The sequence below is a fragment of the Emys orbicularis genome, chromosome 1 (genome assembly GCF_028017835.1).
Source record: "Emys orbicularis isolate rEmyOrb1 chromosome 1, rEmyOrb1.hap1, whole genome shotgun sequence".
Taxonomy (NCBI): domain Eukaryota; kingdom Metazoa; phylum Chordata; order Testudines; family Emydidae; genus Emys; species Emys orbicularis.
In genome coordinates, this window is record NC_088683.1 from 26725902 (window position 1) to 26740305 (window position 14404).

Genomic DNA, 14404 nt, shown 5'->3' on the forward strand with positions numbered 1-14404 from the left:
GCCCCCTGACAAGCCTCCCGGGACTCCCACGCCTATCCAACCCCCCCGTTCCCCAACCCCTGACCGCCCCCCCGAACCTCCACCCCATCCAACCGCCCCCTCCTCCCTGACTGCCCCCTGGGACTCCCTGCCCCTTATCCAACCCCCCCGCTCCCTGCCCCCTTACCATGCCGCTCAGAGCAGCAGGACTGGCAGCCACGCCGCCTAGCTGGAGCCAGCCATGCTGTTGCGCTGCACAGCAGGAGCCCGCAGCCCAGAGCGCTGGCAGCACGGCGAGCTAAGGCTGCAGGGGAGGGGGGGCAGCAGGGGAGGGGCTGGGGGCTAGCCTCCCCGGCCAGGAGCTCAGGGGTCGGGCAGGACGTTGCCCGCGGGCCATAGTTTGCCCACCTCTGTTCTAGAGGTTACAGCACAGTTATCATGAGGCTTGGATTCTATTCCTAGTTCTGCTACTGACTCACTGACACTAGGCACTTACCTAACCTCAAATGTCAGTTTCCCCATTAATAAAAAGGGGTAATAGTATCTAATAGCTTTGTGAAGTGCACTCAGGTGAAAAGTGCTATAGAAATGCTAAGCAGTAGTATTAATGTATGATTTGACTGGTGTTTATAAGTGTCTAGCATAGGCATGAGGGATCATATTTTCAAACCAGCCTCCGAAATTTTGAAGCACAAATCACACTTGTACATGCAAACTGTGCTTGTAGACATGTAAATATGCAATGTACACACACCAGTGTTGTCTGTGCCTTCAGCCTCAAACTTTTTGAAGGCAAATTTAGAGGTATTTTTGACAATTTGTCCTAAATTAGACAAATATTTAAAAAAAATTATGCTAAAAGAATCAAACTTTGAAAATAGTCATAGGTATAAAATAGTCAATTGTTATGGAAAGTTGAATATATAGTCAATAGGAAATTGTTAAATTAACAAAAAAGCCCTAGATCAAATTAACTAGTTAATAGTAATGCCACTTTATCTTATAAAAGGAACTAACAATGGCTTGATAGACAGCTGTTGAGGACTGTTTGTGTGTGTGTATATGTACATATATATATGAGTCTAGAAGTACATGTGTGTGTATGGGTGTGTGTGGATATATATATATATATATTACACACACACCAACCCTTTTTAAACATGTGCTGGTTTTTTCGCTGATCAGTTTGAGACAGATCGTGGCCCCGCTTGTCCAGCTGCAGCCCCTCATGTCCCTACACCAGCTATGCACACTGTGTGTAGTAGCATCTAGCAATAAGTAGCTTCTGCAGAGCTGCTCTATCCCCTCTTGTGCTTGTGAGCAGAGCCCAGGCACTCTCTCCCTCCCTCCCATCCCACACACACATAAATGTACATCCCAGACCTTGGGGGAAATAATCTGTATCACTAAGCCTAGTGCAGGGTATTGCTTCTTCCCTCAACCCAGAGCAAGGGGAAACCTGAAGGCAGATTAGTCCCCCTTGTTTGTGGTGAATCTACAGTCTAGCACTTTATTTGTATGTTGTATGCCTTTCCCTACCCTTCATCTTTTTAGATGTTGGGTATTTGGGGAAGGGACTGGGTTTCTACAGTGTACAGTTGTAGAGCTCTTAGGATATTTTGCATGCTATTGTGATATAAATGATAAGAAGAGCTGGTTAATATGTATTTATAAAGACTGGCTCCACTGTCCGTTACCCAACCTGACAGCTCAAAACTCCATTTGACTTCAAAAGCAGCAGGAACAAACAAAAGCATTTTAAATCTTGTTGCAACAGTTTGTCATCCCATAACTGTAATGAAAGCAGTAAGATTCTTCAGTCTCCCAAAATGAAAAGTTTCCAAATATCAGTAGTTATAGGCTTTTAAAAGAAACTATGAACCACAGCAGCTCTTTGCCCAGTTCAGTTGAGTTTTAAATAACAGATTTGTGAGCCTGAGTTGTAAAAGTGACCAAGATTATAGATCTCAGAGGAGATCAAATGAAGTCCAGTAGGTTCAGATGTCTTAAAATCTAATTATGATAATAATTATAATAAAAGCAACAAAACATAAATAATTGGAGGTAGAGTGTTACAAAAATGATTATTGTCTACCTTTGCCCTTTATTAAATGCCACACTGTGACAGCTCTTTAATCTCCAGTTTCCCATTATGCAGAGCTGAACAGTCCAGCTTCAGCACCAAGCTCAGAGAAACAGAGCCCAATGGCACAGCAACACAGCCCCATGGCTCAGCAGAGCCCTGTAGCACACCACAGTCCCGTAGTACAGCCACCACCTCCACAACCTCTCCAGTTACAAGGACATGAAAACAGGTAAGAGCAGCTGCTCCACGTTCTGCTTCCTTTAGGTACAGTGTGAGACCTGATCCAATCGACCTTCTCTCTGTTTCTAACTACTGTGACCTATCATGTTACCTGTTGCCAACATTTGAGTGGCAACATTTATAAAACATAAATTGTGTGTTCGATTAAACTGAAAAGTGTCGTTCACCTACATGTGTGAGAGACGTCGGTCTACACAAGGATCAAAACTTTCCCGAAACAGGGAGCGCTGTGTTAAAACTTCAGATTCTCAGAACTATTTACTGGCGTGATATTTTTTGCCAGAGAACTAAAGCATATTCTAGTATCTCTTGCTCATAACTTCATTGTTAATAAACTTCATTTTTATGTTCCTGACATTTACGAAACACATTTATATCTAGTATGCTCTTGGTGAAATGGCCTTCTTTTTAACCCACACACCCACCTCCATGTCTTCTGCATCGTAAAGCACTGTTGTCAATACAATATTTTTCAGTTCAACAACGGATTTTATCTACAGCAAACTGATTTTTCCCCAGCTGATTTCTCTAGTTTAGCTCTCAATACATGTATGATTTTTTGTGTATACGACATAGTTTGAATGAAATGATACAGTGTATTATTTAGTGGGCTAGGAGGAAATCTAGAGTGTTGTGACCAGCTACATTAAGATCAGAATGTATTTGAAATAGATTTAGGTTGTGGAATAATACAATAGTTCTTACATTATGTGATTTTGTTCAACATTATTTTGTCATTGGATTAATTTTTTGGCTTGTCAAATAAAACTGATTACAATGTCAGTCTTTATGCTAAACTTGACCGAGTAATGTACCTCAGCCAGGCCATGGCCCATAAACAATAAATGCCAGTGCCAGAGTTTCTGCATTTTATTGTAGATCAGGTGCTATGCCCTGTAAGTCACCTATGCTTAATACACAAATCATATTTATAGAGCTGTCAAACAATTTAAAAAATTAATCGCGATTAATCACGAGATTAAAAAAAATGTGATTACTGGCAGTTTTAATTGCACTGTTAAACAATAATGGAATACCATTTATTTAAAGATTTTTAGATGTTTTCTACATTTTCAAATATATTGATTTCAGTTGCAGCACAGAATACAAAGTGTACAGTGCTCACTTTATATTATTATTTTTTATTACAAATATAAATAGTATTTTTCAATTCACCTCATACAAGTATTGTAGAGCAATCTCTTTATTGTGAAAGTGCAACTTACAAGTGTAGATTTTTTTTTACATAACTGCACTGAAAAATAAAGCAATGTAAAACTTTAGAGCCTACAAGTCCACTCAGTCCTACTTCCATACTGATGACAGAAGCATGGAATCATGTCCTCTGGAATGGTGGCAAAGTATGAAGGGGCATACAAATGTTTAGCATACTTGGCACGTAAATACCTTGCAACACCGGATTCAAAAGTGCCATGCGAACACCTGTTCTCACTTTCAGGTGACATTGTAAATAAGAAATGGGCAGCATTTTCTCCTGTAAATATAAACAAACTTGTTTGTCTTAATGATTGGCTGAACAAGTAGGACTGAGTGGACTTGTAGGCGCTAAAGTTTTACATTGTTTTGTTTATGAGTGAAGTTATGTAACAAAAAAAAATCAACATTTATAAGTTGCATTTTCACTAAAGAGGTTCTTGTATGAGGTGAATTGAAAAATACTATTTCTTGTATTTATCTTTTTTACAGTGCAAATATTTGTAATAAAAATAATAATATAAAGTGAGCACTGTACACTTTGTAATCTGTGTTGTAATTGAAATCAATATATTTGAAAATATAGAAAAACAGTCAAAAATATTTATAATACATTTAAATTGGTATTCTATTATTGTTTAACAGTGTGATTAAAACTACAATTAATCACAATTAATTTTTTTAATCTAGTTAATTTGTTTTGAGTTAATCACTTGAGTTAACTGTGATCAATTGACAGCCGTAATATTTACTTATCCAAAATGCCTTTCTCCTCCATTTCTACTGGTATCACCATATAGATATTACTTGGGAGTGGAAACGGATTTTAAATTCTGGTCCCCAGTCATCTCCCGCACAGCAAGGACACTGGGTCTCCCTCAGCCAGGGAGTCTTTCCTCTCTCTTATCCACACAGTGCATGAGATGATGCTGCCAAGAGTTGAGTTCTCAGCAGACTCCCCTGTGCTCCACCACACAGGAACAGACACCCCATGTGCCAGATCGCAAGAGCACTCCATGAATTTTGGCCCTGATACCCCTACATTCAGTGGCATTGCAACCATGCAGCCAGTGTGGCGACCTGCCAGTCCTGCAAAAACCTGGAGTAAGCAGCGATTGCACCCGCCAGTCACACACTGACTTATACAGTTTTTCAAGTTCCTTTTCCTTACATTTCATTAGACACTTGCCTGACAGTGCCAGCTCCAGAAAGATACGTGCTTCTGCTAAAGTAACTGTAGAACCCAATCCTAAAAATGCTTTTCAAGCCCCATCAGAAGTCCCATTGACCAGCACAATGCTCGGTAATAAATGTTTGCAGGATTGGGACCTTAGTTTGTGACATATAAACTATATTAATTTTTTTAAGTTCTTAAAGGATGATCTGGCCACTATGTTACTGAATGTCCAGTAAGGTATATGCATTAACACACCTTTTACATATTCAACAAAAAATATTATTGTTATAACTTGTGTATAGCATAGCATCATCTTCTGGGATACTGATATGCCAGTATATTGTGAACTTGTGTTAAGTTGTCCAGTGTTCCAGAAATAATTCTATTATTAGCTGACATTGGGTAGTATTTTACCCATTTTTAATATGTTACAATTTGTTTATATAGTTATTCACCAGAAAAAAGTTGTTGTTCTGTATCAGTCAGTCAAAATCCTAAATCATATTTAATATTTTTAAATTACAAGCAATAAATTTACTTTTCTTATATTAAACAGACTCAATATTACAATAAGCCTAGATTCTCTATGTCCTTGTTACATGGAATCAATATACTAAAGAAGTAAAGAAGATAAGAAGCTTTGATATAAAAAAGCAGATCCCATTATGAATACTTTGTACAAGTTTTAATAGTATATGTGTCAGGTCTATGTTTGCAATCTCTATGAAAATAATTCAAGTTTCAAATCATTTTCCCTCTTATCTCTGTTTGTCTGGTTGGAAATATAGCTAGGAATGGCTAGTTTACAGAAATGTACTGTATCAATAAAGTGTCTATGTTGTAGCCTAAGACAAAGCCATCTAACACATTATGCAAGTTATTTCCAGGGAAAAATGAACAAAGGCAGAAAACAATGCTCAGATTAATTCCACATGTTGAATACATTCATTTGCATAACTAAGCATTTTCCCTGAAAACCTAGTACAGATTCTCTTTTCATGGTATGAGTGTTATTACTAGGTATGCTGAAGCTTTATTAGAGCAGAGCCTGAAATACACATCAGACAAAAAAGATTGTTAGCATCTTCTTTCAACTAGTTAGCAATTAAAACAATATTTATAAAGTATTAAATCCTTATTAACCAAATTCTGTTTCCTTCCTTCATAAATGTGCATCATATTCTAGATCTGTATTTAAATCCTAGAATGGCTTACTAGGAATTGCTACAATAAGATCTTGCAGTGAATCAGAGCACTTAGTGTACACTATATTAATGGATACTATATCAATGATTTCTTTCTATTAGCCAGATAATGGCTGGTACAAAGAAAATGTCCGTTTCTGAATTTGAGAGCTCACCAAAAAATATATAGCTTTTACATTAGTAAAATATAGAGGCTGTAAACCTCTGAATCTCTTCAATATTTTAAATCCTTATTTAGTCTACTGCACTCTAAGTTCTGGAAAACAATAAACAAATTCAGTCTTTTGCTTTGTATTATATTTTCTTCTGAGAAATTTCGTCTTTGGATTAGACAAGGTACATGGGAGTCAGGACTCCTGGGTTCTGTTCCTGTCACTTCCATTTAGGGCCCAATCCTGATCCCACTATGGTCTATGGGGAAATTATACTGTACTGCCTTGGACAAGTCACTTAGGGCCAAATTTTTAAAAGTAAGCTCTAATTTAAGATATCTCAATTTTTGCCTTGGAAAGCTCATCTCAAATGCACCATCTGCCTCTCAGTGAAGCCCAGTTTGACACAATTTTACAGCTGTTCAGTTGCTTTTTATCTCTCAGTATTGCATTTAATGCCTTTCTGCAAATTCTTTTAGCGTTGTGCAGATTTCTGAAATTTTAAAGAATTAAAATAATCATTCTAACTTACTCAGTTATAGGTCAGAAGTAAAAGCAAGACAGGATGTGAAACCCGACATCCGACAACCTCCATTTACTGACTACAGGCAGCCTTCAGCGGACTATAGACAGCCTCCATTAGACTACAGGCATCCTCCAGTAGTGGATTACCAGCAGCCACCACCTCTGGACTACAGGCAGCCACCTTTAATAGATTACAGACAACATTCTCCTGACACCAGGCAATATCCTCTGTCAGATTACAGGCAGCCCCAGGTACAAAGTGAAATAATCACAGTTCTGAAAGCAGGGTCTTTAAATTGACCTGAACATTTGTATTATGATTTCTATTTTTTTGCAGAAGAAATTAATTCCAACTTCATTAATGCTTGTAAAGTGCTGTTATTTTTGCACTAAAATAACACTATTTATAATACTGTTGTTACAGCTGCAGGTAGACTATTTTTTATATTTTGGGGAGTTCAAATAATGATGAGAAAACTCATTTTCCAGAACATTATTCTTCTCAAACCACTGTATACCAGCAACATAAATAGTCTTTTACCCCGGGCTGTGCTTTAAAGGCACAATCCAGCCCTAAATCAATAAACTCTGGCTGTATCCAGTTCAGATGGAACTTCTACATAAATTATCATCTTTCTGCCACTGTACAAAACATACCTTATTTATAATTAGAAAAATTACAAATATCTCTATGTCTTTGTGTCTGAAAAGGAAGCTTCTCCTTTTTCAGAAGATCAATCTTGTGTGTGTTATGACTTGATGTGAAATAATCTATGCCAGCAGAAACAATCTATATACAAATTAGCCAGATGTCTCTTTTTACACAGAGCCCAATCTTGCAATGCTTATTCCCAGAAGTAAGCCTTATGTTAGTAGTTTGTTGATTTGAATGGGAATGTTCTCATGAGTGGTGTTTACTAATGGGTGTCAAGGTTGAAGGATCTGGTGCAAATTTGGGTTAAAAAATCTCCCCCTTTCCTTGCATAAGGGGGGGAAAAGCAGATGGCAGAAAGTTTATTAAATCAAGAGGCACATGTTTCCAGAAGTCCTCAGCGAACACCACATTCCTAGGTCAACCCTCTATAGAGTTCACTTCTAGGGCCATATTTTCAAAGCAGGCACACATGCTGTCTCCATGTAAATATGTACACACCTGTTGCCTATGTAAAAATATATTCTTCGTACAAGAATATTGGGTAATTCCACATTCAAACATGTTCAAAGGGTGTGGTTGTGTTTTTTTCCTTAATGTGCACAAATCCATTCACATAGTTAATTTGTTTTTACTCTGTGTATCTATATAGGATTTTGATTATTTCACTGTTGACATGGAGAAGGGAGCCAAAGGGTTTGGATTTAGTATTCGAGGAGGAAGAGAATACAAAATGGATTTGTATGTGCTGAGGTTAGCAGAAGATGGGCCAGCGATAAGAAATGGAAGGATGAGGGTGAGTAATTTAACTCTTTTGAAACAGCTCCATAACATAAATTCTAAGGAATATATATATTTTTTCAGAGGATTTTGCACACTGCATGTAAGAAACAGTTATATTTTGTGACAAGATCAGATAGAACTCCTATAATACTTGTCTAGCAAAGGACAAACGCTTTTATATTGTTAAATGGCCTAACAAGAGCTGAATAAATTACATTAAATAGGCAGTAGGTCTAAGTAATTTATTTGTGGATTGGATATGTCATTTTTGATTGCTTTGTTTTGCAATTTTCTCCATATTCTTTCATTCATTTCTAGACATCTTAGAAACTCCAAGGAATGAAGAGTTTGTTGCTTTCTTAGTAAAAATAATAGCAGGGTAATTATTTATTTCTGTAGTCCAAATACAAAGACACGGTGATCTAGTATATTGGACAATGGATTGGGTATCAAAAGACCTGGGTTTTAATTCTGGCTCTTCCACTGTGTGCTTATGACCTTGAGAAAGTCACTTCACTTCTGTCTCACCCCGCGTTGTTTCATCCCCTTAAATTATAATATCTTTTTGTCAGGAACTAACTTTCACTAGTTGTTTGTATCGCACCTAGTACAATGGAGCTCGAATCTCAGTTGGAGCTTCTAGGTGTTGTTATAATATATATAATAATAAAAACCACATCAGTGCACCGAGTGTGACAAAATTGCAAAGTTAATTTAGGAAATTCCACATTAGAAAATAAGTGGATCAAGATTTGTGCTATTGGCCTGTCCAGCTGTTGTAGTGAAGAGTTTATCTGAAGAGTAGGTATAAATTCATCTACACTTGCATGTTAATACATAACAATTCATTGCACAAAAAAGTGTGCAGAAAGGCAGCCATGACAGTACAGTTAGACCAAGAATCAGCACACAAACTTTTCCTTAAAATATCTAACAAATGCTGCCTTGTTGCTCCAATATTTAATCATAAAGATGGGAAATGGAAAAATAGTGCTATACTAGAAAGAGAATGGATTGTTGTAATGTTGCAGTTCTGAATGAAATTCTGCCCTCACTTTCATCCCATGCAACCGCAACGAGTCTAACTTTCTGTCTTTAAAGAGTACTGGGGTCTGACCATGCTAATACAAAATTTTGTTATGGTCCATGTGTCACATACAGTTTTTAAGACTCGATTTGGTCCTGGAGTACGCATAGGCCACAAAGCCCCACGCATTGTGAGCTTGCCTGAAGAGGAGCTATGGAAACACAGAGCACCCAACAACTCCCCTTCCACTAGGAACCTAGAGACAGCCAGCACTGCCCAATCAATGAGAACCACTGACTAACTATATATAGAGTATATAATGTAGGTGTGAGTTAACATTGACTTCGGAATCTTAGATTTTAATTTTTTTACTTGTCTTTTCATTTGTTCCTTTATTGCTGTATTATCACCGTTTATTGTACTTAATAAAAAGTCATAACCAGGATATAGGATATTAGCCAGCGTGTAACTAATGGTGAGGAAAGCAGTAGAGCTCTTCCTTTACAGTCAATGCTGGAAGTCATATAGTTTAGGGCATATGACCGAGATTACAGAACCATGAAGGATGGCACCTTTAGAGAAGTATCATTGCAGGTAATTTCCTATATTTAGCCAAAGATCTGACCAGTAAAATTATATGCATTATTTGAATAGAATAATATCACAAGTATAAAATAGACCTGATGAGTGAATACTACTATATCCATTTTAAACAAGTAAGGACAGTAAGCCAGTTCATGGCTCTTTTCAGTCTCATTGGGAAATATTTTATAATGTTCCATGAAAACATACTAATTGTTTGTTCCATGAAAAAATACTAATTTCTTTTCTAAAATAAATTTAAAAACTTGTCTAATTTATATAGTTGTTATACAAAGCCAACTGTCACGGATACCGGGCAGGCCATGCCTTAGACCCCTTTTTGTCCTTTGCAAGTGCACTCCTTTGGGGACCCTCTGGGTGGAATCATGCTAGACCAGATCTCTGGGCTGCATTCCACCACCACCAACCATGTTAACCCAGCAGGCTCAACTGGGTTTGGCATCTGTAAGCCTTTTACCTCTGGGGACCAATGACCAGCTGATTAAAGTGACTCAAAAACAGTTTCTTCAAAACAAAGTAGCATTTATTTGCCAAAAGGAACATAGCATCTAGGAAAACGGGTTTAAACAACAAAGAATCCAATAGAGAGACAAGATGGGCGAGGTAATGTCTTTTATTGGACCAACTTCTGTTGGTGAGAAAAACAAGCTTTTGAGCTTACACAGAGCTCTTCCTCAGGAAGCTCAAAAGCTTGTCTCTCTCACCAACAGAAGTTGGTCCAATAAAAGATATTACCTCACCCATCTTGTCTCTCTAATATCCCGAGATCAACACAGCTACAACACTGCATACAAAGAGTCCTGTACACACATATCCTTACCTAAGCTTAACCACTCTATTCAGAGCTCAACTAAGGACAATTTATTCCCATCTCTCGGTTGTGGGAGTCAACCTCCTTGCTGCAGGACTTGTGTCTCTCTATCTGCCAGCGACTTATCTCTAGTTGCTGCTATTGACAGCCCACTTAGCGCCCACTTCTTCCCTATGCCAGCATCTTTATGGTTCAGGATTCCCTTTGGTCCTAGGCTTTCAGTCTTGAGAAGAGTAAACCATGCCAGCCTGCTGGAAGCCAGGCAGGGGCATTTACCAATTAATAGCTCCCCGCATCATTCCCTTAAATAGCTTTATCTGTCAGAGTTTCATTTTCCTCTTTGCTTCCCCTTTAACAACCTCCTTGGGTTTAACTCCCGGCAGTAAGGCAGGATAATAGCAAAGATAAATTGAGGTTCATATAATACTTTAAAAAAATAATATACATAACTGTGTCATTCGCCACACGAACCAAGTCAAGAAAGGAGAAGTTAAGGCTGGATATACCATTGTGAAGAATATGTTAAGATAAAATTGACCATGTTAGGGATTAAGGCCTGCTCTACACTTAAAAATTTTACCAGTATAACTGTGACATATCGGAGTGAGATTTTTATCATTATATTTATACAAGTAAAATTCCCTGGGGGTGCATCTATACTTACCCGCTGGTTCGGCGGCAAGCAATCGATCTTCTGGGATCGATTTATCGCGTCTTGTCTAGACGCGATAAATCGATCCCGGAAGTGCTCGCCGTCGATGCCGGTAATCCTGCTCTGCGAGAGGAGTAGGCGGAGTCGACAGTGAGCCTGCCTGTCACGTGTGGACCCGCGGTAAGTACCTTTAAGTTCGAACTAAGATACTTCGACTTCAGCTACGTTCTTCACGTAGCTGAAGTTGCGTATCTTAGTTCGAACTGGGGGCTTAGTGTGGATCAGCCCTGGGTGGATGCAGTTATACTGGTGTAACAGTGACTTACACTGGTATAGTTATTCCCCTTCCCATACAGGAATAGCTATGCCAATATAAAGCACCTTTATACCAATAAAGATGTGTCCACACTAGTGGGGTTGTACCCCCTTTTAAGAGTACCAGTGTATTAACAGTGGTACAGCTTCCTAGTGTAGGCAAGCCCAAAGTGCCGTGTCTAATCCAAATTGTATTTTCTGCTCTTCATTGGCTGACATCACATAACCTTAATGATCTCAACAGGTTTGCTGGTTCAACGTAGTCTGGGTAAGTCCTGAATAATTTGGAAGTCTATCAGCATACATTCAAACTTGGAATCCTGAGGAGTAAGGGCTAAATAACTCCAATGTATTAGAAGGTTAGAGGGGACCACAAGGGTCAACTAGTCTAATCCCCTGCCAAGATCAGGATTTGTTGTGTCTAAACCATCCAGGACAGATGACTATACATCCTCCTTATGAAAACTTCCAGTGAAGGAGCGTTCATGACCTCCCTAAGCTGTCTGTTCCATTGTCCTACTGTGCAGCCATATTGGCCTCCTGCAGGGGCCGCTCTAGCTTTTTTGCCGCCCCAAGCACGGCAGTCAGGCTGCCTTCGGCGGCTTGCCTGCGGGAGGTCCCTGGTCCCGCGGATTCGGCGGCAGGGCCGGCACAACCCATTAGGCAACCTAGGCACTCGCCTAGGGCGCTACAATTTGGGGGGCGGCGACCGCGGCGGTATTTTGGCGGCGGGACCTTCCGCCGCCTCTGTGGGGGGCAGCATTTTGGGGCAGGACCTTCCGCCACCTAGGGCAGCAGAAAAGCTGGCGGCGCTCCTGTTCGGTGGCATGCCTGCGGGAGGTCCGCCAGTCCCGCGGCTTCAGCGTACCTGCCGCCGAATTGCCGCCGAATCTGCGGGACCGGCAGACCTCCCGCAGGCAAGCCGCCGAAGGATGCCTGACTGCTGCCCTCGCGGGGACCGGCAGGGCGCCTCCCGTGGCTTGCCGCCCCAGGCATGCGCTTGGAGCACTGGTATCTGGAGCCGCCGCTGGCCTCCTGTGGCTCTTCTTATCTTTCTTCTGCATAGGAATAGTTTAATGTTGAGCCTCTAATACTGTATTACTTCTTTGAGGAACTGCCAGCCTTCTTCAACTCTTTTTCTTCCTAATTGGTCTTTCCATGGGACCTTACCTACTATTTCTCTGAGTTGGTTTAAATCTGAAGTCCAATGTCCTTGTTTTGCTGTTTTCGTGTCTTCCTTTCCTCAGGATCTTGAATTTTATCACATCATGATCACTTCCTCCCAAGTCCCAACCACATTCACATTCACAACTAATTCATCCCTATTGGTCAACACCAATTCCAAAATGGATAACCCCCCTAACTGTTTCCAAAACTTTCTGAATTAGAAAGTTGTCCCTTCTACATGCTAAGAACTTGGACATAATATGTTTTTCTGTAATAGTCTTCCAAAAGCTATCAGGGAAGTGAAAAATCTCCATTAATACTAGCTCATGTGTATTAGCTAATCTTGTTACCTGCTTGTAGAATGCCTCATCCACTTCCTTGTTTTGATTTGTTGGCTATAATAGACCCCCCCCCCCCATCCATAACATCACTACTATTCTTTTCCTTTTTTAGCCTCACCAGAGACTCTCAATAGGTCTCTGCTTACTTCCTCTTGGAGCAAGTGTATACATTCTTGATGTACAGCACAATGCCTCCTCTTTTTTTCTCATACCTGTCCTTCTGGAACAAGCTATATCCCTCAGTGCTGGTACTCCAGTCATGGGAGTTGTCCCACCAAGTCTCTGCAATGCAAATTAAGTCATAACTTTCTTCATATACCATGACTTCCAGTTCATCCTGCTTGTTCCCCATATTCCTTGCATTGGTATACAGGCATCAAAGATGTTTTGCAGACTGCCCTGTTACTTTACTTCTTGCCTCTTTAATGCATTTGTGATTTCTGGTCCCTTCTCAAGAATTTAGCCCTTTCCCCTTGACTTCCTTATTTGAGGCTAGATGTGCATTGGCCAAGCCCCATAAGATCTAGTTTAAAGCTCTCCTTATCACATTAGCCGTATGATGTACAAAGATGATCTTCTCAGTATTTGATAGATGAAGCCCATCCCAGCACAGTAATCCTCTTTCCTGGAATATTATATCTGCAGAATTTGAAATCTTAGAAACAAAATCTAAGAAATTAGGGAAATCAATCTAAATAAAGAATGTGGGTGTAACCATCTTCTGCAAAGGGTAATAAACACAAAGGATAGCTTACTAGGGAATATAATTGAAGCAAAAATTTAAATGAATTACAGATGCCTAGATTTTGAGAGAGGGGACAATAGAAAAGATAGTAAGGGGAGACTCAAAAATAAACCGAAACAAAGGGAGGCATATGATGCTTCTTTGAATTATAAACAGAAGTAATTTTAACTATACAAAATTAAATGTACTTTCCAACAGCACTACCAATACCCATCAACCCATAAATCATTGGAGGGAAAATGGTGATCCACTGGGGTTGCATTTAACTGGTTGCATTTTAACTGCAATCTTAGATGATATAGACCAGGGGTCGGCAACGTTCGGCACGCGGCTCGCCAGGGTAAGCACCCTGGTGGGCCGGGCCAGTTTATTTACCTGCTGACGCGGCAGGTTCGGCCAATCGCGGCCCCTACTGGCCGCGGTTCGCCGTCCCGGGCCAATGGGGGCGGCGAGAAGCCGCGGCCAGCACATCGCTCGCCCGTGCCGCTTCTCGCCACCCCCATTGGCCCGGGACGGCGAACCGCGGCCAGTGGGGGCCGCAATTGGCCGAACCTGCCACGTCAGCAGGTAAATAAAACTGGCCCGGCCCGCCAAGGTGCTTACCCTGGCGAGCCGCGTGCCGAACGTTGCCGACCCCTGATATAGACTCATCTTTTTTATAGTCAGACAGCTGCTGATTCTGAGGTTACTAAACCTCCCTAACAGCTGTACTACAATGTGTTTAATGTT

At 40.2% G+C, this 14404-nt stretch overlaps 1 protein-coding gene across 1 annotated transcript in view; it reads left to right on the plus strand.

Moving 5' to 3' along the window:
- The window catches only part of MAGI2 (membrane associated guanylate kinase, WW and PDZ domain containing 2), a 1116794-nt gene that overhangs the window by 1068557 nt on the left and 33833 nt on the right, over positions 1–14404 (plus strand). The window contains exons 18-20 of the mRNA XM_065403425.1: positions 2138–2294; positions 6591–6831; positions 7884–8027. Of these exons, the coding sequence (XP_065259497.1) occupies positions 2138–2294; positions 6591–6831; positions 7884–8027 (542 nt within the window). The remainder of the gene's footprint in view (positions 1–2137; positions 2295–6590; positions 6832–7883; positions 8028–14404) is intronic.